Below are 24,206 nucleotides of genomic sequence, written 5' to 3'. Positions count from 1 at the left end.
ATACTCCAAACGTAAAATAAATTGAAATATTTTAAAAACAGTTAATGGATGGATATATTACGATTCGGTTGCAATTAATGACGTTTCCCTTGTTTGAGGTTCGTTGGGTGTTGTTACAGTCAAACCGGTTGTGTACATTACTTCATTGGTTGTGAATGTTCTGTCAAGTGGGATGAAGTTTTTGCATGGGGGTGGTGATAGTGGTATTGTTGTTGAAGAAGAATATCCCAACGTGATTCCAGAAAAAGCCAAGATGACCCGAAATGCAATTAAAGAGGAGTTTGACGAAATTGATAAAAAGAATGGTTGGCACTTTCTGTTTCAGGTAAGTGGAAAGTTATTGATCATTTTGTGGATAATCTCCAATTCCCGTAACATTGTCCGTGTCGTTTATAACTGCAAAGTAGTGAAACATTTTCAGGCAGACTTTATGTCATTACAGTTATATTGATTCGTGTATTTGGAATAATTTCAAATGCCTCTGCGAATTTCTGAAGCGGAAATCGATGGCATAAATTGTAAGTTGGTGTACTGTTGAAATCTACCAATTAAAATCTGAATAGAACTTTAGTTTTTTGAATTCTCTATTTCCGGGTAGTATTAGTGTCTTTTTGATGTTGAATTATGCTAATTACTTGCCTGAACGATGCATTGGAGAGTAAGATTGAAGAATGCGTGTTTACGCCTGCACCGTAAACATATTGTCTGAAAATTGTTGGCTTGTATCGTAGTTTGCTCTTCCGCGCTAATGGCTTGCCGGCCAACTGAAGATGGTCGCACCGGGTGTGTAACCGTATGAATTTGATAATGGCGACTCAACAAGTTCTGTAAAAATACCTAGTTACCATCGTATTGAATTCAAATTTTGTTTATCCAGAAATAAGCTGAAATGAGGTGGATCAAGATGTTTTATAATTAATATTGGCCTAGAGCGGTTCCTAGTAAATTTAAAAATATAATAATATAGTATTAGTAATTTTTTGGGCAGTTATCGTTACGTAGGGTTTCTACCCGGTTAATAGGTTTAACCGTTACGGAGAAAATTGCGGCTGACATATAGGCAGACAATAAACAGGGTTTGGAAAATAAGGCAAACGTTTAAAAGTTTCCCTTTTCTCTGCTGTGCATAGTGGTCGCCTTGCATAATACCCCAAAAACGCCGACAAATGAGGTGAAAGCAGTCAGTAGATGTTATCTTCAGGATGGCAAGCCAAAATCTTTTATTTTTTCGTTAATTTGGATTTTTAATCTTTCTAATAAATTAGAATTAAAATTAAAATCCGCAAATGTCGGTTTATCAAAGCTATACATAAAAATAATTTCAAGTTATGGAAGGTATGAGCTGAAATTCGCTCTTATTCAGCAAATTTCGAGGCAAGGATTATTATTTTTTTTATCACACTTCATATATTCAATTTCGTGAGGAAAATGCAAAGTGATTATATAGTTCGGCGAAAAATTCAAATCTGCTGCTGTATAATTTGGAAATAGTAAAACAATGGAACTGCAAATTGATTAATTCTGATCAGGATTGCCTCAACAAATGATCTTCACAACCACCTGAAGAACGTTATCATTGATACGGCCACACAGATACTTGGCCCCAGTCGCAAAAGGAGTCGGAACGGTTGGTTTGACGATGAAGAGACTTGTCACGAACTCCGTCGAGCGGAGAAGCGACTTTACAGACGGAAAAAGGAAGCCACGTGCTGCGCTGGTGTAAATTCTCAGAGATATTTGAGGCCCAAAGCGGAGACCACCATGCAGTGGAACGCACTGTCTTAAGACGGCCGACGAATGGGTCGCCCAAGAGCGCTTGGCGCAGAACCGTTGAGAAGAAGTGTAGGGTTCTCTGGAAGTCTTGGAACGAATTGAGGTGTATTCCAGTGGACTATGTACGATGATACGTAGGCCTAGTTACGCGGTATACCCTACTAAGGGCTTTACGACAACCATATATTATATGAGGGAATTTCGGTCGATGTTTTTTTATTTACAGTTAGTTAAATTCAAAATATTTCCTCATATGGTACCGAGCGCTAAGATACGCCTTCGCGCTAGGATTGAATTTCGGTTGTAATGGATGTGTTGTGTCCGTCTTTGTGCTTTACTCCGTTACTGTAAGCTGGACAGGCACAGCATAAATTGTGTGGATAATGAAACTGAAGTTCAGTCTTATTGAAAGTAAAATGAGAAAAAATAATAATAACATTGAATAGACTGTGTGGATGCCCTATACTCTACAAAGGAGGGAACAAAAAACAAATAAGGTATACAACCCACCGTTAAAAATTTGGTGTAATTCTTATAAACCGGTTTTCCTAGTATCTTTCAGCTCTTTTGCCATTTTCAGGCATAGTTACACAATCAGATTATAATTTAAATAATATTTGATATTTGCTTTATTAAATGCCAAGGATTCGAGTAATTGTATTGCTTTCGAGTGAGTTTTTCGAAAATGAAACATATTTTAAAGAAAGAGGAAGGAAAGTTGAATGCACAAGAAATAGCGAGATTTCTAGTTTGCAAGAAAGAATCTTTACTTGTGCGAGAAATGGCTCTCAACTTAGAGAGAAAAGAGTGGAGTTTATCTGACCAGAGAGGAAATTTTGAAAGGAAAGAAAGAAAAAAAAACGATTGCAAGGAAATTAAGACGATTCTGAAACATTTGAAGCAGCTAGACGCTTCAGGAATAAAAGGTTTTGTGTGTCCCTATCTGAGGAATGATCAGGACATGACAGTTCCCTGTGTCCATAGTTGAAAATTCAATTGCCCTCTACTTTTTAAAAAGCCATTTACACACATAATTTGATCTGCAAAGCACTATATTGATAGGGGTCGAAAGTGATCATTTCTACAAAGGGCCGATTCACAGAAACTACTTAACCAAAAAATCTAAAAAAAAAACAAGAGGCTGTCACTATATGGTCCCAGGGCTCGGAAATATCTCCCATACCGATATCTGCTCGAATAAAGTTAATAGTATATTACTATAATTTTTAGTAATTGGCAGCAAAACCCCCCTTAAGTTCTTCTTAGCACCATGACATTTTGCAGTGATGTAGGCTATAATATATATCATGATCCCGGTTTGGTGGAAATCGCACTATTACTAACAAACTTATAAAACATCTAAATTGACGCTTTGCAAATTTGCAAATTCAAGAATATGAATGTCAATATCACCCGAAAGTGGATATTTTCACATAATATATACATACATTACGTGGTACGTACTAATGGAACAAATATACACTCAAATCTCGTTATATAGGAAATACACAAAACCTTTCGTACCTGAAGCGTCCAGCTTCCGGTTTCCCGACTTGTTTTAGGTTAATCGAAACTACGCTTTTTAAATTCACCAAATTTTCAGAATTTATTGGGAGGGGATTCTATTTACTTTCAATTTATACGACAAAATCAAATTTTTCTTTGTTGATTTTTAAGGTTTTGTGTGAAACAAAACCTTATTAAAATCGATTCAATGTCTGTCTGTCAGTCTGTCACTCCCGATTTACTCGCAAACGAATTTTAGCAAGAACAGGACGGTGATCCCTTTACATACAACGGGTGGCATCACTTTGCGTAGGGTTTAACGGGTTTAAGGTGCCTATCCATGCGAGAGGGATCTGTACATTTTTTTCACAGAATATGGTCATGTGGGGTATCAAACGAAAGGGCTCAATTAATGCTTTTCGTAAATTTTGGCCAATACTTTTGACATTGGATGAAACGCAGGGTAGTGAGGACTCAAAATATTTGCTCTAAACACGGGTCTCGAATGCAATGATAACAAATCTGGGCCTCAAAATACATCCCGTTTCAATATCTGCTCAAATAGAGTTAATAATAGCATATTACTATATTTTAGGAATTTACCTGAAACCCCCTCATATTCATTCAAGAAATACGAAATTCAGCATCAATATTGATGATAATATACGACAGGAATTCTGGGAAGCTTGAATGCAATCTAACGATTACTAACAAAATTATAATTTCAAAGTTGTTTACTCCACGTGAATTCATTGTACTGCAACATGTATGACGTCATCATTATATAAACTAGGTCACATCACACGCCATCTACTGAATTTTGGCCGCATTAATTTGAGTCACAGCGCACCGCTCCGATCTTCAGTAAATGGCGGGCTTATGACCACTGATCAACTGAAATCAGTCTAGGTAAAGAAGTGGCGTTTTGAGCAATAATCCATGCCCTTGTTGAGTTTTGAATTAAACAAAAATGGAGCAAAATGCCACCTGTAGCCGGTTACGATCACGGTGCTCCTCAGTGTGGAAGCGCGAAGCGGCGTTTGATGAGATCGCCTCCATCCTGCGATCGAAACTGGTCAGCCAGGAAATTTTTTGCGGGTAGTGTTCCATCCGTTACATTGGTGCATGCAGTAAAGTGGAAATATTCAAGGACAATGTTTGTTTAAGATAAGCATAATATTTATACCACCAATTTGTACATATATCTGAAAGTTAATACATCTGCATATAAATGAAGGAATATTTTAGATTTGTAGCTATCTGCGAAAAGAAAAACTTGGACAGAAGGTTTCTCACATAAGAAGAACACAAACCTTTGTACCTGATGCTTGGGGTATTCTGACTTGTTTATGTCAAAAATTCAGTTAATTGTATTAGCTCCATTATTATTTGCCCCACCGACTATATTCTAGCATACCTCCTTTTCAAAGTTTGCTCAAGCACAGCTTTTATCCAATTTTCATGAAAAAGTTACTGGTTTTGCGTTATTTGACGTTAAAAGTATTCATTTTTTAAGTCATTTGAAGTTTATATCCGTGAGCCATAACACAGTCTACATTACACCTACAAAATAATAAAAATGTTCATTCGATTTATTATTAAATATGCTTTGTTTCTGCTTATGTTGTTTGCAAAACAAAACCTTATTAAGATCGGCTCAATATGTCTCGTCTGTCATATGTACTTTTCTCAGAAACGGTTACACCCATTGACATGAAATTTGGTGAGAAGGTGGGAACTGTAAACGCCCCGACATGCAGTGAGTGATATCTTTCTACGTTGAGATTACATTCATTATTACATGCAAAAGGGGGGTGTACATACTTTTTTCACCGAATATAGTCATGTTGGGTATCAAATGAAAGGTCTTGATTAGTACTTTTTGAAGCCTGTCTTAATTTTGATATTTGTTAAAAAGGCGGGGAGTATTACGTATGCTCAAGATATTAATAAATATATGGTAAAAAATTCGTATTCGTATCTTTACCCAGTTCTTCACAAAAAATTTCTAAAAAAGGCGAAAAAAAAACGGCCTTCACACAGGATGACCCCCCTTAAGTTAATAATAGTATATTACCATATTTTTGGGGAAATTGAGTAAGAATCGCTCTGAAGTTTATCCTAGAGTTATGAAAGTAGTAGCAGTATAGAAGATAATATGAAGCATGTTACCCTCAAGTTTGATCAAAATCATCACTAACAAATTTAGAGTAGCTCAAAATTTACTTTACCGTGTAAATTTACTGCAACTATCAATATCACACTAAAATGGGCAATCTGACATGCTAAGTACATATACATAATAGGCTACGTACAAATTGGATAGTTCTGCACTCAAATATACTCACAGAGGAACAAACAAAACTTTTCATACCTGAAGCACCGAGCTTCTGGTTTTCCGACTTGTTTAGAATTGATCATTTAATCGATCGGTTATTTCGAATATGCAATTGCACCCCCGATATGGAGTGCCATTCAGACTGTTCTCTAATTACTGGGAGTTTACTTGTGGACAATTTGTAAACGCCTCAAAACCATTAGGACCCAAAAGGGTATGATAGCTGGTCCAATGAGAGATAAAGGGGGATTTTTGCTGTTATTGGTAACAAATAGCGGATTCGGTACAACACTCCAACGCGCAAAAATTTTGGAATTTGTCCAGTGATGCATCGACATCATCGTCTGACCATGTTGTGCATATGGTAGGATCAACTGGGCGTGGTCGATTACGAACTGCTCCAATCGGGTGTTAATGTTAGTTGATATGTGTAAATCAAGCGTTCAATAAAAAACGCCTGCAATTTGAGGGTCGACGCGGCAATGTGATTTTCCTTCATGTTACGGAAGTTGTGAAAACTTATTTGGAATTGCTGAAATGGGAAGTTCTACCCCACCCGTCTACATACACTCTTACGTCAGTCTCACTTAACGAAAACAAAAAAAAAAGAGTTAAGAATAATTGGAATGACTAAAGCTTCTATCAGTGTCGTGGCATGGTTTGGGAATGAAGGAAAGCAATATTTCTTTAATTTATGAAGTTCAGTTTTTAAAAAACTTTTGAATAGTCATACTCGCTTTCGCGATAAGTGCAATATCAGAAAATTGATATTCCATGAATCACATCTTCTTTTTCTTCAGCCTTTGTCCCGTTCACAAGCGGGGTCGGCTCGTCGTGATCGGCTTCGCCATTTGGCTCTATCGAATGCCTGATCTGGGTGCAATCTCGAGGCTTTCAAATCCCCATCCAGCGTATCAAGCCACCGTTGCTTAGATCTGCCTTTTGGTCGTTTACCATCGACTTCGATGTTCAGACCAATCTTTGCAAGTGAACTCTCGTTTGCACGAATTGCGTGACCATACCATCGAAGACGCCTCTCTCGCAACTTTTCCACGATCGGTGCAACCCCATAACGATCGCGGATATCCTCATTTTGGATGTGATCTAAACGTGTGACGCCACTAGTCCAACGAAGCATCTTCGTCTCCATTACCGCAAGACGCCGTTCATTGTCTTTTATGGTCGGCCAACACTCAGAACCAGTGACAGTGGTAAAATGTTGGCGTTTTATGAGAATATAGTCGATTTGCGTTTTATTGTTCCCACTATAAAATGTGGGAAGATGGGACAATCATTTGATGAACCATGTATTCATAAGTACAAGGTCATGGGTGTCCGCAAAATCGATTATACGCTCGCCACCTTCATTGCGCGCTCCGAACCCCTTTCCCCCATGGCACCTGTTACCGTCTGCCTTTTCACCCACATGACCATTAAGGTCGCCGGCAATGATTATGTAATCGTCAGCAGGCACGTGACAAGTCTTTTCATCGAAAAGTTGCCAGAAGGCATCTTTCTCGGCATCAGGTCGGCCTGTCTGTGGTGCATACGCGGTGAAGAAGTGAATAGTGCGATCAACTGATATAATGGTGAGCTTCTTCAGCCGATCATCAAATCGTTCGACTTCTTTAATGGCATCACAGAAACCCTCTGAGATGGCAATGCCAACACCATATTGAGTGTGTGGGTTACCAAAATAGAGAAGTTTGTAGCCATTTTTACCGCGTTCGCGTTCAATGTCGTAGCTTTTGGAACCAGACCATCGGGTTTCTTGCAGAGCGCAGATGTCAATGCACCTTTTCCGAAGGGCTCTTGCGAGTTCCTCGGTCTTTCCAGTTAGGGTACAAACATTTAGCGTGCAGACACGTATTTGTTTTTTTCGTTGTGTGCGGACTAACTTGCTTACGTCCTGACGATGTCCATGCGTCAAGAACCCTTGCCCATTTCTCGACAGGATCGGGGCCCGTCCTGCCGCGTCGACTGAGGTGGACGCCCTAGCATTTCTCCGAGGCATGTGACTTAATCCGATCATCATGTTTGTAACGACATTCTATGCATTTTCTTGGTCGACCTGTCGCAGGGCCTGTCACCAAGAGAGATCAGGTAGGATTTAGCATAGTAGAATAACTCCAACTATACTCTATTTATCTCTTTCCCTGATCTCAGCATTTTATTTTTGTTTTACTGAGGACCAGCATACTATGTTAATAGCATGGCGAAATCACATCACGTGTATTTTTGGAGACAAAATTGAAATCCGAACAGTACTATTAAGGAATCGTAATAATGACATCAAAAACTTAGTGGCGAGGGAAGTTTTGTGGTGTACGGCTGTTGCGGGACGGACGGCATGGGTAATTTACTATTTGGGTAAAAAAAATCATGCCAGCGCAGGGAAATTGGGTGTTCGTCAAGCATTCAAGATCTATCAAGATAATAACCCTTAAAGGTAAGTTTCCTCGGAGTATTGAAAAAATCCAGGTTATATCCCGAGTCTGGTCAAATCCATACTAAGAAGAATAAAAAGCTGTATATAAAGTTAAAACGCTTTATACAAAGTATCAGCTAATAATTTTTTTGAGCTTTTAATGTCATTAATACGATATTTTAGGTATCCGAATTTCAGTTTCGCCTAGGGAAGTTTTTTTTGTAATTCGCTCTCAGTACGGATTTTATTTGATCCTTTTTTGTGAATTTTGTCATACAAAATATATACAACTCCTTTCTGAGCACTAATGTATTTCTTATGACAGCGTCCAGATTTCAATTTTGCTCACGATATGTATACATGTGAGAAAAACACAAAACCTCTTATATCCTTTTTATTTTGCTTAATAATATCAGTAATGATCTGTTTCTGCCAGTTTTTCATACGGGCACAGACAAATGAAAAAAAAAGACGAACAGGTCACAATTCTATCAAGCTGTAATTGGAACTGTTTAGCATAATGGATTGTTTCATAAATTAAAATAAAATCAAATTTCTAAAAAAGGTGTAATTATATTACGTTTTCAAATTTGTTAACTATAAACAGCAGCACTTACCAAGTCCATTATATTGTAATGTATTTCTAGGAAGTAAAGGAAAAATGTGAGAAAGAGGCTAAGGAAAAATCATATTCAGTTAATGCATCCAGTAAAAATCAAAATCGTATGCTGAACCGTTACAGAGATGTTCATCCCTACGATCACTCACGCATAGTTATTCATCGTGGTAAAGTTGACTACATCAATGCGAACCTCGTGAAAGTGAGTATTCTTCATAAGTAGATTCAAAAGTACATATATATTTTTTTCTGAAGCTTGAGAGAGCCAATAGACAATATATTTTAACGCAAGGCCCACTAAAAGAAACTATCGGGCATTTCTGGCTTATGATTTGGGAACAAAACACGAAAGCGATTGTTATGCTCAATAAACTGTTAGAAAAAAAACAAATAAAGTGTCATATGTATTGGCCTGAACGAATCGGTAGTGAGCACAGCCTCCACATGGATGATGTTGGTTTGACTGTTGAGTATTTGAATTGTGAAGAATACGCAAATTTTTCAAAAAGAATCTTCAGGTATGTTGATCGATTAATTTTAGTAACTTCGCACTGATTACATTTTTAAAGACTTATAGATGTAGAATCGAACACTTCGCGTGAAGTGATACAGTTTCATTATACTACCTGGCCCGACTTTGCCGTTCCGAGTTCACCAGTTGCGTTCTTGCAGTTTCTCAAAAGAGTCCGTGAGTCTGGCGCCCTTGAATCCGATATAGGTCCAGCTGTAATTCACTGCAGCGCTGGCATTGGTAGATCAGGCACATTTTGCCTAGTGGATTGCTGCTTAGTAATTGTAGGTACTCATTTACTTCTATTGATACTACTTATACTAACAGTCATATGTATGTACAGAGTAGACAAAATGTAGGGTATCACTTATAACGGCGTTATGGTTAAGAGGTAAAGCGACGGCCTCTCAATTTCCCTCTTGGCTTGAATGGGTGTGTGTTGGTCTTGTCCTTGTCTCGATGTTGTGAACTTATCACTTGCACAACGTTAAGTGTTATAATAAAACCGAAGCCTCAGTATCATTAAAAAATAGAGGGAACAACAATAACAACGACTGAAACTGTGTGAATGCCCTATACTCCGCTAAGGAGTGAGTAGGAAACACTACACTTAATTTTAAAAAAATATAAATTCCACTGAATTGTTTTTAGTTTATTTATTAAGTTTACATGTTAAGTAATATAATTCATTACATTAATATTTGGTGTTACATGTTTTCATTTCGTTACATTCCACTCCAATTTTATCCTTGACCATATTCTTAATTTTTTCTTATCGGCCGATTTTTGCATATGTTGCCTTCCACTTTTTTGCATTCTTCTATTTGTTCTGCAGCTCACTGGGCCCAGTGTGGTTGCAATCTTGAGTCAGATCCTCAATTTCGTTTCGTTTTTGATTCAATGTTTCCCGTTAAATATACTTTTAATAAAATAATCGGCATTAAATTACTCCAGTAGTTGCAGCTTTAATTATTTTCATATTTATCACTTACTGAACTTCACTTTTGTATCAAAATTTTGGAATTTCACTTTTCCATGTCGCCATGGACACAGCAGTACCTCGTTAATACGCGCTCGGGCTATAAAAATAGCTTAGTTTGTGGATAACTTACCAGAAACATGTGACTAATGACCTCTTATAAACTAAATACATAAAATTTGCTTATCTAACCGCACAAGGCAAATTATATTCCTCAGTTTAATAAAATGTGGATTTCCCAAATTTAACTAATTTAATTGAAAAGTGATACTCTACATTTTATCCACCTTGTACATATTTACAGAAATAATTTCTACAAGTCGATAGCCAAGTCACATCTCATTTCAGCAAATTATCGTAATCTACATTATAAGCGTTGCGGTCGTGGAATAAAATCCCGTAACATCCTTGAAGGCCTAAATACAAAATGTATTGTCGCGCCATAGAATATTATTATTATTACCTTATAACCTTATCGCCTTCTGTCCAGCAAAGCCTTTTGTTGAATGTTTCCGTTTTTTTTTGTTAAAAATATGTCATTTTATATAACATCTTACTATAGCTACTTTCAGCTATTTCAGGGTAATAGTCAAATTATTGCTTATGTGTCCTTAACTTGTGATTATGTTTCTCATTTTCAGCACACGGTAATTATCTGTTTTCTTGAAATTGAGCAAATCAACCTTACTTACAACAAAACAGCCATTTCTTAACTATGATTGTTTTTGAATTGCAAGGTACAATTTCAATTACAAAATATATCATTGATGTTGTATAAAAAATTGTGCAGTGTTTAAAATGCGATCTTACCGCTAGTCCACACATTTCTAACTCTATTGTTGACGTTTTACGATAATATTGAATAATTATCGTGAAGTCCTGTGAGAAGCTGACACATACTTCACCGAGCCAGCAACGTGTATTCCACCAATCTGTTGATTAGGAAATTTAATAATTAGTCTAATACCCCTTTTTATATGGTTGCCCTACACCCTCGGTGGGGTATAGCGCGTCAACCACACCCACGTACCATCGCCTGCGGTTACCTGAAATGCCTTTCAGTTTTCCCGATGACTTCCCGAGACACTTGCACTCCTCTACTGTTCTGCGCCAAGTGCCCTTGGGGCGACCCACTCGTCGGCCATCTTGTGAGAGTGAATTCCACTGTATGACATAGCCCGCAATGCAATGTCGCCTCTCCTGAGTGTGTGACGTATCCACTACCATTTCCATCTTCTGATCACATCGCATGCGAGTGCCAAGCCTGTGCGCCGACCAAGTTGTGCGTGTGAGATAGTGCCAACATACTCCGATGATACTACGCAGACGGGGATGACGAAAGCTTAGAGCTCTCAACTTGATCAGGAATTGATATATATTCTGAGCCTAATCAAAGTAAGATGGTGGGACTCTGGAGGGTACTCCTTCCCCTCTTGCGACACTAATGGCAATGTGCTGTTGTACCCTAGACACTCAAGTGATAGCAGACGCGAATCTGGTGCCGGGTTGCTTCTGACAGCTACCACAAGGGGCGCTCTCTTGATCTAGGACCCGGTTTCTGGCAGACTTCTAATTGCAAGATTTCGGTCCAGGTTAAGAAGGATCACAATTGTACAATGCAACGGAGCAAAGAGACTTTCGGTATAGTGGAAAGGGATGCTCAGGGAAGGATTCCTAAAGGTGACATTGTGACCGTGATGGGTGACCTGAATGCCAAGGTGGGATCTGACATGTTGCTTGGACATGTGACGGGGTAATATGGTCTTGGCAACCGCAACGGTACTGGTGGGAAATTTGGGAATTTCTGCAACTTCCACCGCCTCTTTATTATAATAATAATAATCGTTGGCGCAACAATCCAATTGGATCAGGGCTTTGAAGTGTGTTAAAGCACTTCATTCAAGACCTGACCTGACAACAACAAATTTTTGATATAACCTCCGTGAATGGGTTTCTTTTCCACATGTCGACCTTCTGTTGGACTGAAGTAACATTCGATATGGGATCCCATTCTCTGCTTCTCAAGTTCAAAGGGGATAATTTATTTTCTGCCATGACGGTAGCCTGATGTATTTGGCTAGAGGATTGTTTCTCTTGAAAAAAACTCACGAAGAGAATGCACTTGATTTTCGTGCAATGTTTTTAAATCAAGTACCCCCCTTCCTCCCTGATGACATAGGATGGTGATCGTCAATTTTTCGGCAACTCTATTGTGCATGTTGTTGTTTGGAAGAACTATCCTTACCCGTCTGTTGACAGATTCTAAATCCGGATTACTTCACTGCATCACACAAAGTATATAGAAGGACGGGAATGGCGAAGGTGTTGATTGCAATGATTTTATTTTTTCCCGTACAGCTCAGTTTTCAGGACAAGATTCAGACGCCGTTCAAATTCCCCCAGCAACTTAGATTTCATTATTGCCAAAGCAGGTGTTGCTGCTTGCAATATGCCAAGGTATTTGTAGACATCGTCCGAATTCATACCATAATTCGGATGTTATTATGGCTGTATCCTTCGCTGTGGGTGTGTTTCCCCGAACAATTGTTTTTATGCGACATTTCTCCAAACTTAACAACATGCCGATATCCGTGCTGAACTGAATGGTGATGTCCAGCAAGGAGCGAAGTTGGTCCTCGTCTTTGGCATACAATTTGATGACGTCAATATACATTAAATGACTTAATGTACATTTCGACAATATGCCAAGATTGACTTGAAACCAATATTTGCTTTCATGAAGAAGATGGGATCAAAGCCAAATAAAATCACAATGGGCTTAGAGAGTCGCTTTGAAAATGCCACGCCTGGTTGGTATCTCTCCTGATGTTTGTGAGGATACCGCTAGCTTCGTGCTCCAATTCTTCATTACTGTTCTGAGGAGAAGAACGACATTCGGGTTGATTTTGTACAAGCGCAACACTTGTAGTAACCACGAATGCTGTCGAGATATTTCGTTTTTGGTGGACAGCCTGCTTTACAGCGCCTCGGGAGCATTTTGCGCATCCGTTTTGCTCCTCAGCTATCAAATTTATGAACATCAAGATGTTTTGAAATGTTCACGCACAGAACTGAAGTAAAGACCTTGTAGATGGTAGGACGACAAGTAATTGATCGACATTTTGAAGGGCAAGAGGCGCCCTGTCCTTGGGGTTGAGAAAAGTTATCTCTTTGGTGAAAAATTGTGGAACTAATTTAGGATGGGCAATCATCTGAATACAACTTTGAGACTGGTGACAATTTCTCCTATCTAGGGTCGAAAATCACAACCGATAACAGCTACGATCATGAAATCCGCGCACGGTTGTTGTCAGCCAACAGAGCCTATTTCAGCTTACAAAAACTGTTCCGCTCGAAACGTCTCACCATAGGGTCAAAGCTCTTACTGTACAAGACTATGATCTTGTCAGTCCTCATGTATTCCTTGGAAACTTGGGTTCTTAGCAAGAAAAATTGCGAACTCTTGGCCGCGTTCGAGAGAAGAATTTTTGGCCCCCTATATGAGGATGGACGATTCCGTAGCCTACACAATGATGAAATCTATGAGCGATACCATGACCATCCGGTTGTGGATAAAATCCGGCTCAATAGGTTACGGTGGGCGGGTCACTTAATCCGTATGGATGAGGATGATCCCACCCGGAAAGTCTATAAGGGCAATATCTATGGTAGAAAAAGAAGACGAGGCCGCCTCTGCCGGAGATAGAGCGATGGCGTAGGCCAGGACACCAGACAGTTTTTAGTGATATCGAATTGGTGGACCTCAGCGCAAAACCGGGATGTCTGGAGTTCCTTATTAAAGCAGGCCTAGACCGGATACTGGTTGTTGCGCCGTTGATAATGATGATGAATCATCTGATTAAAATGGTTTGCCAATACCCTGTGAGTGCTCTAGAACCGCTTCAGCCGGAAGTTGTGAATCTTGTCAACTCCTGCCGCCTTCCAATTACCTGTCGTTTCAAGGGCTGCTTCCAGGTCAGCTTTAGTTATTCCAGGCATGGTCATTTCGGGGAAGGTCTCGCATGAACGCATAAGGTGTGGGAGTCACGCTGCTTCTAAATTCGCTCCAAACACTTCTCCAGAAGTCTTCTGTCTGAGCCAGATCGAGGTTACTTTCCCTACCTGAGTTGGTGAGATTTTTATAAAATCGCCGTTAGAACAAGGTGTTGTCTGTCCTTCGCTGAAAGCTTTTTTGATACCTACGGATGCGATTGGAGCATACCGCAAGTCCCTACTTCAGCACCTTGAGGATTTCTTCGATTGGCATATCATTGGACAGATGGTAGTTTCCAATGATGTTCACTACGCATCTGTGCATTTTTGGTGATGGATTTCCAAGAAGTGCGTGCGTGACACGGCCAATCTCTTTTCTCAACTTTTCGACTCTTTTGTTGAGTCGAAATATCCAGAACAGTAAAGTCCTCCTGCGCATTCCTTTGCTATTCGCTCTAAGATGTTGATTACAGAAAAGACCAACCGCGGCAGCTTCAACGTATATCAGGCTGTGAACTTCTGTAGTAGTAATCTCGCTAGACAAACGATCAGCCAAAATTCTGTCAACGGCAGCAATGAATGTCTTTTTCATTTTGGAGGAAATACGCCTTCCGCCATGCACGCCTCGAAGGTATTTATGAACCAATCAAGTCTGGTCCCCACCGCCAGCTTGAGTGCTTTATTAGGGACGCTATCTAAACCCGGAGCCTTGCCATCGTCGATCCTTCTGCAGACCTCCCGAAGTTCCTCCTCGATAGCGCGAGGCATTACCTCCACCTCGAAATGGGCCTCAGTTTGATACCTGCTCCCCGTATGGTGAGGAAAGAGCGTGGTTACAATTTTTTTAAAGAAGCCGTGGACAGGCAACTTGAGGCGCCCCTGCAACTTCTTCATAATCACCCTGTAGGCTATGCCCCAGGGGTTTATGTTGGCATCCACACACAGTTGTCTAAAGCAATCTCTTTTGCTTCTAAGAATGGCCTCCTTTATTCTGCCAGGCAACGCGGTCCTCGTGATCGGGTTTTCCCCTGGATCGCTGGAACTGCCTTCTTGCTCGATGGCATGCCGATCTGAGCACCGCGATTTTGCTATTCCACCAATAATTTGGTTGTTTGCTTGCAAATTCTCGCCTCAGGGGCATAGTAGCGTCGCATGCCTCGGTCACCCATCGCGTGATTCTCGGTGCCATTTCGGTCGCCCGGCCATATAGGACGTCATGACCCGCCAGAGCTTCAGAGAACGTATCTTGCTCGAACGCCCTCCTCGTCCAGCCTGGCATCCCTATTCGCTTTCTGCGAGCATTCAACTCGCCACTTGGCCCACCAGCGACTTTAATAAAGATCGCTTTGTGGTTGCTGTGAGTGTAATGCTCACTGACATACCAGGTAGTTCCCCTTGTCAATGCGGTGCTCACGTACGTGGGGTCGACGATAGAGCCCAGGCCTCTCCCTCTGAACGTAAATAAGGTCCCAATATTGGCAAGTACAACATCCAACTCGACAAATGCCTCGAGCAGGATACGCCTTCTCTCGTTTGTCCTTCGGCTAACCCACTCACCTGCACAGGCATTGGAGTCACCCGTTATGATTTTCGGGGTATCATTCCCTGCGTCCAGCACCAAATCGTGCAATATCTCCCCGTACTGCGAACGCGTTGCGCTAGGAGGAGCGTAACAGCTGTAAACATGAATCCCGCCCATCTTTGTTCTCACGAAACCAGCTTTCGGGACGTTGCATAACTTCCTGAATGGCCTGCCCGCCCCACGTCCATATCGCTGCTTTACCGGTCTGGTCACTGGTCCAGACACCATCACCATAGTTGCGACAGGGTTTACAAATAATGGCAACGTCGATTCCCTTCTCTCGGATGGTCTGTGAAAGGAAATCTTGCGCCGCTTCGCAGTTGTTGAGATTGATTTGAATCAACCTCATTTGGATCTTGTATTTAGCGCTCTTCTGAACACTAGACATCTGCTTCTGCCAGTAATATGTCGGTTGTCCTCCTTTCTTTCGCACAGCATGCATTTCGGGTCAGCTGTGCACTCCTTGGCGATATGTTCATCTCCTCTCCTGAACACTAGACATGTGCTTCTGCCAGTAATATGTCGGTTGTCCTCCTTTCCTTCGCACAGCATGCATTTCGGGTCAGCTGCGCCTCCTTGGCGATATGTTCATCTCCTCCGCACTTTCTGCACCGCTTTGATCTATCGTGGGCGCTGCATGCTGCGGCTATGTGTCAAAGTCGAGGCACCTGAAGCATCTTTTCATGTCCACTCGCTCTCTGAGTCGACAGGTCAGCCAAGCTATCTTGACTCTGCCCGCCGCTGGTAATTTGGACGCTGTCTCTGTTGACAGGCTGATAACTGCAATCCGCTTCCCCCATAAGCCTTTCGCATCGATTTGACTCCCGATTCCTATAGTCCCGGAAGCTCGAACATCTTTTCCAGTGCTGCGTGGACATCCTCCTTCGTGGTGACCTCATCGATGTCCTTGCACTCGAGAGTTACCTCCTGCCGTCTGGCCCTTACTTCAGCCTGTTGGCCAAGGGATTTTTCCACTTGACCGAGGAATTTCCACGCTATTTTATCATTTGACTTCTTTAGCTCCAGCATAAGATCTCCCTTCTGCGACCGCTTAATTCGGTTGACGCTGTTTCCTAGATCCCTAAGCTCCACGTCCGAGACAACCTTTCTCCATTCCTCCGTACCTCGCACTTCATGCTCTGCCTAATTTGCAGACATCACAGCTACCGTCGTTCCTTTGGCACTTTTGGCTGTTTGCTCCGGTTTCTTTGGAGAAGGGCGTATTTCACCCATGTCCTCACGGCTTCTTTTTGATGATCTCACTGCTCTCAATATTTCCGATTTTACCCATGCAAAAAAGCACAGATATGTACACATACATTATGTAGGTAAATTGAATACCACTGTTACTACATATTTTATATATGCGTGTATACATTTGTGTATCCATTTAAATTCGAGTAATTGCAACACATGCGTAACATGCAAAAATCTACAAAACAAGCTAAAAGAGGAAAACTAAGATGTTCCCATGCGCCCACTGTGCATATAAGTCGACTTTATATGATGATGACATCATACACACATAAAAATGAAATGTATTTTGAGGTTCCCAGAACAAGATCTGTTAAACTTATTTTGAGACCTCACTCTCCTATGTTTTATCCAGTATCAGAAATAAAATCTTTCTTGAAAGTAGTCCTTTCATTTGATACCCTACATGACCATATTCTGTGAAAAAAGCACAGATCGCTTTTGCATGGCTGGGTAGCCCCCACTTAAAACCAAAGCAAAGTAATGCCACCCGTTTTATGTAAAGGATTCACCGTCCGCATGCATTTACAGTGATCCGTTTGAAATGTATACACACCGAAACCGTTCAGCCGATCGCCATGAAAATTGGTATATACATAGATATGTAAGCTCGCGACCGCGCCGTCCTGAACGACACAAATAAATCCTTTCGCCGCAGCCAAAAGTTCCCCAGCAGGCCGACAAATGACTGCCAGAGACAATTCACGAGTTCACCGTGCATTGCCTTCGACTTCTATTCATCGCTACGCCCTTGGTCTGATTTCACCTCAGTCAAAGGATTGTCGATAATGTTGTGCCACGTCAACCACGCCCCTTCCTCTGATGTCACGAAGCAGCAGGCTCCATCCGAATATTACATATCTATGATTCACCACAGACTTCCAAGGTGGTCACCAGCACCAGCATACAACTTGATGTGATCTAAGTGCATCAGCTCGCACTTATCACGTATGCCATACTTTTTGCGAAACCATGCCCTGTAGCATCATTCTGTAAACATGAAAGGGGGCTCAAGTGCCATCCAAATCAAAGGAGAATCAACGAATAACGGATGTTATGAATTTGTACGGGGTTGGTAAGCAAGTATTCGGTTTTGTATCTGCGGGGTCTTGCATAGTGTCTTTCTGAGAGATAAAGTTTGGCAATCTCCGCAGTGAGGGGGAAGTGCACCCGATCCTGGCCGAGACTTTTCCAGTTCTTCGAGATGTTCATCGCTCGTCGAACTTCCTCTTCGGTAACATCCGCAAAACTTATGCCAGGCACAGTGACATGGCGGGTACGTTCATGGGTAATCCACTCAGCAGCTCAACATGTTGGCTAGTTAACCTCCAAAGTCCAATACTCGTTTGTTTCCGAAAACTGCACTGTCTGGACGCTCTGTTGGGATTCGTTGAGTGGTCTGAAAAGGCTTGTGTACGTTGCATTCTAAACACGCCTGGAGTGACTTTCGCCACACCGTCGCAATCGACTGCATATGGTAGAATGCTACGGGTGAACTACGGGTGTTTCGCTGGGGATGGCATAGTTCCGGTAAACCCTTTGCACATTATTTTTCACCCGTCTGTTGTGATTGCCAGTGCTGATTTGAGTGAGCCTAGCAATGTCCTGCCGTTAGCAGTGACGCCGGTGCTCTAGAGGAATTTCCCATGGTGGATTTCATCGGTCACTCAAAGCAATTACACAAGTGATTGTAGTTGCAGCAACGACATATCAGCGCACACTCAAAATGCAATTGCATAATTCATTTGATATAAAATTTTCGGAATTGCTGGAAATGCATAGCGCCTGGGAATACCTGGCCTATGTAAAGGATCCATTTCTGAAAATCCTATACAAGCTCTTTGGAATTCGTCTCGAACCTCAGCGGAGACTTCAGCCGAGCGATGAAGGAGGGTGCTTCGGTGAGTACGAATCAAACAGGTCCTCAGATGACTGCCAGGATTGTTTCGCTGCGAAGCGGGTTCAGGACTGCGACCCGCTGTACAATCATGTGCGCTTATTGCAGGAAATGCTCGACAAATCTTTATAGCAACAAGAGGGCGGTAAGATGTGCAGCCCACTTCATCCAATCCCAACACGAACCTGCTGAAGTGGTCGCCACAGTTTGTGGCGAAACAGCCGCAGCAGGCGGAACCATGCTCCTGGTCATCGTAGCGCCTAGACGTCGAACAATTACGGAAGCTCGACCCAGTAACCAAGTCAGAAAACTCCCGTTGGTTATCGGTAGCGGACCTCAAATTTACCGTTCTCGCTCGATGGATTTGCATTTTATACCTAACTGCCAGAAGTAGTGATAGCTTCTTCAGTGAGAATCTACAAGACTGCAAAGTTCATGCACTTTCCTCACCTCCCCCTAAGATGCTGCGATGGCCTATGGCCATTTAAACTTGAACTATTTATCTCTCCGGAAATTGTCACAATCTCGGCAGATGCCGGGTTTTACTAAATACTAGCACTTAGTGACAAGCATTTACGCTCGGAACTATCCTACCTACTTAAAAATAAATATAAAGGGGTTCTGGTGGTGGTGGCCGGTGGTAGGTTAATGGAAGAATCCGTCGAGAACATTGAACATGTATGGAGAATGGTGTATTTCTGCATGGTTCGAACCAGACTGTATGAAATTTCCAGGATATCAAGGGAAGCCGTGAGGGATTTGGATACAATACCTGTAGTTGACAATATTATGGAAACTACAACCACCTTTTTGAGGCCTGTGGCTCATAATTCACTTTCTTCCCCACGCGTTCCAGTTCAATGTTGTTATTGTGGGAATAACATCGATAATATACGTGGAACGACTCACAGCATTGAAAGATCGATCCTTCAAGTTAAATGGAGTCAGTCCACAGTCTGCCTTACAAACACCACGTTCTCGTCTCCGATGTCAAGAAGCAGGATCATCCGCTTCACGGCAGAGTTTGGAAGGTGCATTCGGAATTCGAACATAGTCCGTATCCGCCGCTGGATATTTTCCAGATCGGTCTCCGTCCACGGACATATTCCGAATGCATAATCCAATGAAGGGATAGCGAATATGTTATTATTATTATTATCAATTTTACAATGACGTCAGTTCTCGGCACAAAAGCAGCTGTAACCATATTCATCTCAATATTTGTAGTTGAAAGTGAATTGCTGTGGCAGAATTGAAGACGTTGAATGAAACGGAAGAATGTTGCATAGCGGGCAACGCTACACTTTCAAAGAACGAGAGCGCGCGCAGAGACATGTCACGAACTTCGTCGAGTGGAGAAGGGAAAAGGAAGCCTGTTAGTATCACCAAGTTTGTGAACCCGCAAAGTACAGGCAGCAATCGCACCAGGCTCCGAACAAGTCGGTAGGATGAAACCTTGTATACCTCGATGATCATCCTACCCCGACAAAGAGGAAAATCTGATTTCCGACCGTATGGGCATATTGAAAACATGGGTGGAGAACTTTGATCAGTTGCTCAACAACCAAAATATCGGGGAGTTGGAGGTTGCACCAACTGAAGTCGATGGACAAATGCTCCCACCTCCGAGCATGGAATAAACAGTTCGTGCTCACCAGGAGCCAATGGAATTACAGCCGAACTGGTGGAGATGACCAATTACACGAAGCGGCTCATCAACTGATTTTCAAGGTGTAGGACAGCGAATCAATGCCTAACGATTGGCAATGAAGCAGAGCATGCTCCCATACATAAAAAGGGAGATATCACACAATACAGCAATTATGTATGTATCACGTATCTTGCTAAGTCAGACAGCTCAATATGCCCATATCAAAGAGGCTTTACTCGAGGCAAATCAGCAACTTATTAGGCTGGCGGAGGCCAAGACGGATCTAGGCGTAAAACCGGGATGTCTAGAGTTCCCTACCAGATACCGGTTGTTGCGCCGTTGACGATGATAATATTTTCTAAAACATACTACAATCATTTTCTAGGGCATATAGGCAATTCGATTTGGCTTTACCTTTTTCGTAAACCGTACAAGCCTGATTCAAATTTGATACTCCCCCATTGTAGTGATGAACATCTTTAATCATAAAGGTTAACTTTAGAGCTGCTTCTAGTGTCACCTTATATTAGATTGTATTGAAATTGTAATCCCTCTTGCTAGACGTTCGAGTCAAACACTCATTGAAAAGATTCTAAGTGATTCAAATGTATCAAGCCTCAACTAGAATTTAAGGAAATTTTGAAGTGTAATTTTTTTTTATAGTTAAGAGAATACTTCATAAGACATACACTAAGAATTTCTGAAAAATTGTGAGAGAGATTTTACCTATTTATTTTTCCAGGTTGAAAAAGAAGGGGAAATTGATCTCTCTGTTCAAGAAATACTTTACGAACTGCGGAAATATAGAATGGGTCTCATCCAAACACCAGATCAACTGTATTTTTCGTATCAAGCGGTTATAGAAGGCATAAAGCTGCTCAAAGATCCAGTAAGTAGCTTAGCAATTTTTTACTTTAATTTCTGGTAATATTGAAAACGAGAGATTTCTATTTGAGCAAATATTTTTTGCTTAGTTGGAGGAATAAATTTAAGAAGCTGAATTCTTTGGTTCTTCCGAATTGTACGATACGTCAATCTTTCTCTTTTAACAGTTGATGTTGGTAACCGTATTCCTTAATGCCAATTTATATATCTTTTAAATTCCATTAGACAGAATTTCAAATAAAAGATCCCGGTTGTTTCCTGAAATCAATAGGGTTGAAAAGTATTAAACCTCTAATACCTGAGGCGATCATCTCTTTTGCTTTCAGCTAGTTAATAGGCTTTCAAAAAAATGGTTGTTTCTACTTTCACGAAACTGGTTAGTTCCATTATTGTCAATATAAAATTTGTAGTTAACGAACTTTATCAAATATATGGCTTAAAAGTGATAACTTCGGTTTATTAATTCCTTTTACTTCATTTATTAAGATGTATTGGGTGCATTGAAAGCTTATTCGGCAACATTGTTATTGCAGAATTTCAATAACTACGAAGAAGTTCCTTTAATCGCAGAAGGTTGCAACGATGATATTCACGAGATACCTCCTCCATTACCACCAAGGATTCAGTCGTTACAGGTGTCCTCAGTGATAAATAAACCATTGCCAACGATCCCAAATAGCGAAAGTGTATATGAAGACCTTGTAACCGGTACATCAACAGCCGAAGATATTGATGAAGATGGCCATAATCCACCAGATTCTTCGTCGCATCTCCAGCAAACATCAATCGACAAAATATTGGCTATAGAGGAAAATACAATACTGATGCAAACTTCGCAAGATCCCGGCAATATTGCAGAAAGTACGAACGATAATGAAAAAGTTGCTGGATTGAATGGAAACAACAACAAAAATCTGGAAAAAGGAGGTTCTCCGCTTCTCAAATATGATATGGATGCAACAAACGATGAAAGGTAAATGTGCTTTTCTATATAATTAAATAATGTAATTTTTGTTTCTGTCAGGTTGAATGATTCCCAAGTACGACGACGAAAACGTGCCGAAAAACAGTTAGCTCTTGAAAATAAAATACATAATATCAAACGAAAACAACGTGAAGTTGATGAACAAACTAGAATATCAAAAAAGCGGAAATCATTACTCAAATATATTCTAGCAGGTGTTGTCATCGGCTCTGTTTGCATATATGCGTATTCAAAATTCAGTTAAATTACTATGACGAACGTTCAGAGAAACTGCCATTGTGTCAAATTTGATAATAACACTCAAAGCGAATATCAGGTGCGAATTTCGTTATTATAGACTGATTAAAATAAATTTTATACACATCCGCAAATGTAACAGAGCTTGAATGTGTTCGTGTATACGACAAGCTTCCGTTCAATGTTTACAAGAGATCAAAACCAAAAAGACGCATTCATTGCAAAACAAAACAGATTTTTCTTCCATAATTCGAAGATCACTTTGTAGTAATCCTCAGGTTCACATAGAGTCTTTTTACTATTATGAATTATTTACACTCTAATTTTACGAACCAGAAGGTTTGAATATTTTGTTTTGCGTTATCGAAAAGCAATGTCTTTTTTCCTGTAAATAAATGCAGTTTGTATATTTTCTAATTTAGATTGTTAATCACTCATACAAATGATTAGTTGTCACTCAACCGGTTTCCAATCATCGAAATCGAAATTCTAAAATGAGCCCAGCTGAAGTTCGAATATGTTTAAAAATAGAGAGTGGTCCTTGCAATAATATATAGTTGCTAAAAACTGCTGAATTAGTAAATGGACTAAGCTCTATTCGCCAAATAAAGTCAGGTTCATTGTCACTATCAGCACCAGTACAACACCAACAAGATGGTTCGACAGTATCTCTGCCCAATCTAAATTAGTACAGAAAAACTTCGACAGACTTTTCAGTTTATCGTGCAGTGCGTTTTGCATTGCGTTGCATTCAATTATCACTTTTACTGAAAAACAACAGTCAAACGCTCATCACAGTCCCTGGTATGGATCTCAATTTCAGAGAACTCCTTTATTATTGGGCGCATAGGCTGAGATATTTCCGCATATTCCATTTTATTTGCAGGCAACATTTATAAGCATAATTCATGAACCTACAGCAAGCCATACGAATGTAATGCCTCCTGTATCTGCTACTCAACCTTTGATTTGTAAATGAAGTTGTATATAATTCTTTGCAATATGTACAAAATCAAAAGACATTTTGTGTGCAAAAATTCGGAGGAAACATACGTTGACGTGAATGAATTGGTATACAGTGTAAAAATTGAATACTTAAGGGTTAGTCAATCTTATTATAGTAGCTGCTATGCGTGTATCTGAATTTTTTAATTGAAAAGTGTAAACCATTCAAATAAGTTTATTATTCCGAAACTTGAAAGTTTGGTCAATATTTTTTGTATGAATTTAGTTTTATTATACATCTAGAAAAATATATGTTAATTACCATACAGTATCCACACTGAATGGAATTGTGTTGTTTGAGAATATATAGCAATGTGGAAAAGTGAGGGTTCAAGTTCAAACGAATGCATTTCGACTCGATCCGGGCGTGGATTTCGGGTTCGGTCACAGCTGCTTGCGCATATCTTTTATTTGCCACGCTGCTGCATGCTTACCACCTGCGCAGCATTGACTACGATAATGAAATTACATTTCATCAACTGGACCGTGGAGAGAAAATCCGGGCCCCGGGGTATGCGAAAAAGTTGCCCCGGGGTGAAAATTGTATGGGGGAGGGCAATTTA

General features: G+C 40.6%; 1 protein-coding gene across 1 annotated transcript; it reads left to right on the top strand.

Moving 5' to 3' along the window:
- The first annotated feature begins 97 nt into the window (after positions 1-97).
- LOC119648254 (tyrosine-protein phosphatase non-receptor type 61F) lies at positions 98-23,055 on the top strand. The gene is made up of 7 exons (XM_038049897.1): positions 98-325; positions 8,693-8,866; positions 8,920-9,182; positions 9,234-9,459; positions 21,274-21,420; positions 21,950-22,389; positions 22,441-23,055. The coding sequence occupies exons 1-7, from the start codon at positions 173-175 to the stop codon at positions 22,643-22,645; spliced, it is 1,608 nt and encodes a 535-aa protein (XP_037905825.1). The 5' UTR covers positions 98-172; the 3' UTR covers positions 22,646-23,055.
- The last annotated feature ends 1,151 nt before the right edge of the window (positions 23,056-24,206 follow it).

Source organism: Hermetia illucens, chromosome 2 (assembly GCF_905115235.1).
Source record: "Hermetia illucens chromosome 2, iHerIll2.2.curated.20191125, whole genome shotgun sequence".
NCBI lineage: Eukaryota > Metazoa > Arthropoda > Insecta > Diptera > Stratiomyidae > Hermetia > Hermetia illucens.
The sequence above is the reverse complement of the archived record's forward strand: the minus strand, read 5'-3'. Positions and strand labels throughout refer to the sequence as shown.

Bases quoted from the DNA above. Each gene is read 5' to 3' on its own strand.
- LOC119648254 (XM_038049897.1), top strand. From the start codon at position 173: ATGAAGTTTTTGCATGGGGGTGGTGATAGTGGTATTGTTGTTGAAGAA. The intron at 326-8,692 runs GTAAGTGGAAAG...ATGTATTTCTAG, and splicing joins GTTGGCACTTTCTGTTTCAG to GAAGTAAAGGAAAAATGTGA. The intron at 21,421-21,949 runs GTAAGTAGCTTA...TTGTTATTGCAG, and splicing joins TAAAGCTGCTCAAAGATCCA to AATTTCAATAACTACGAAGA.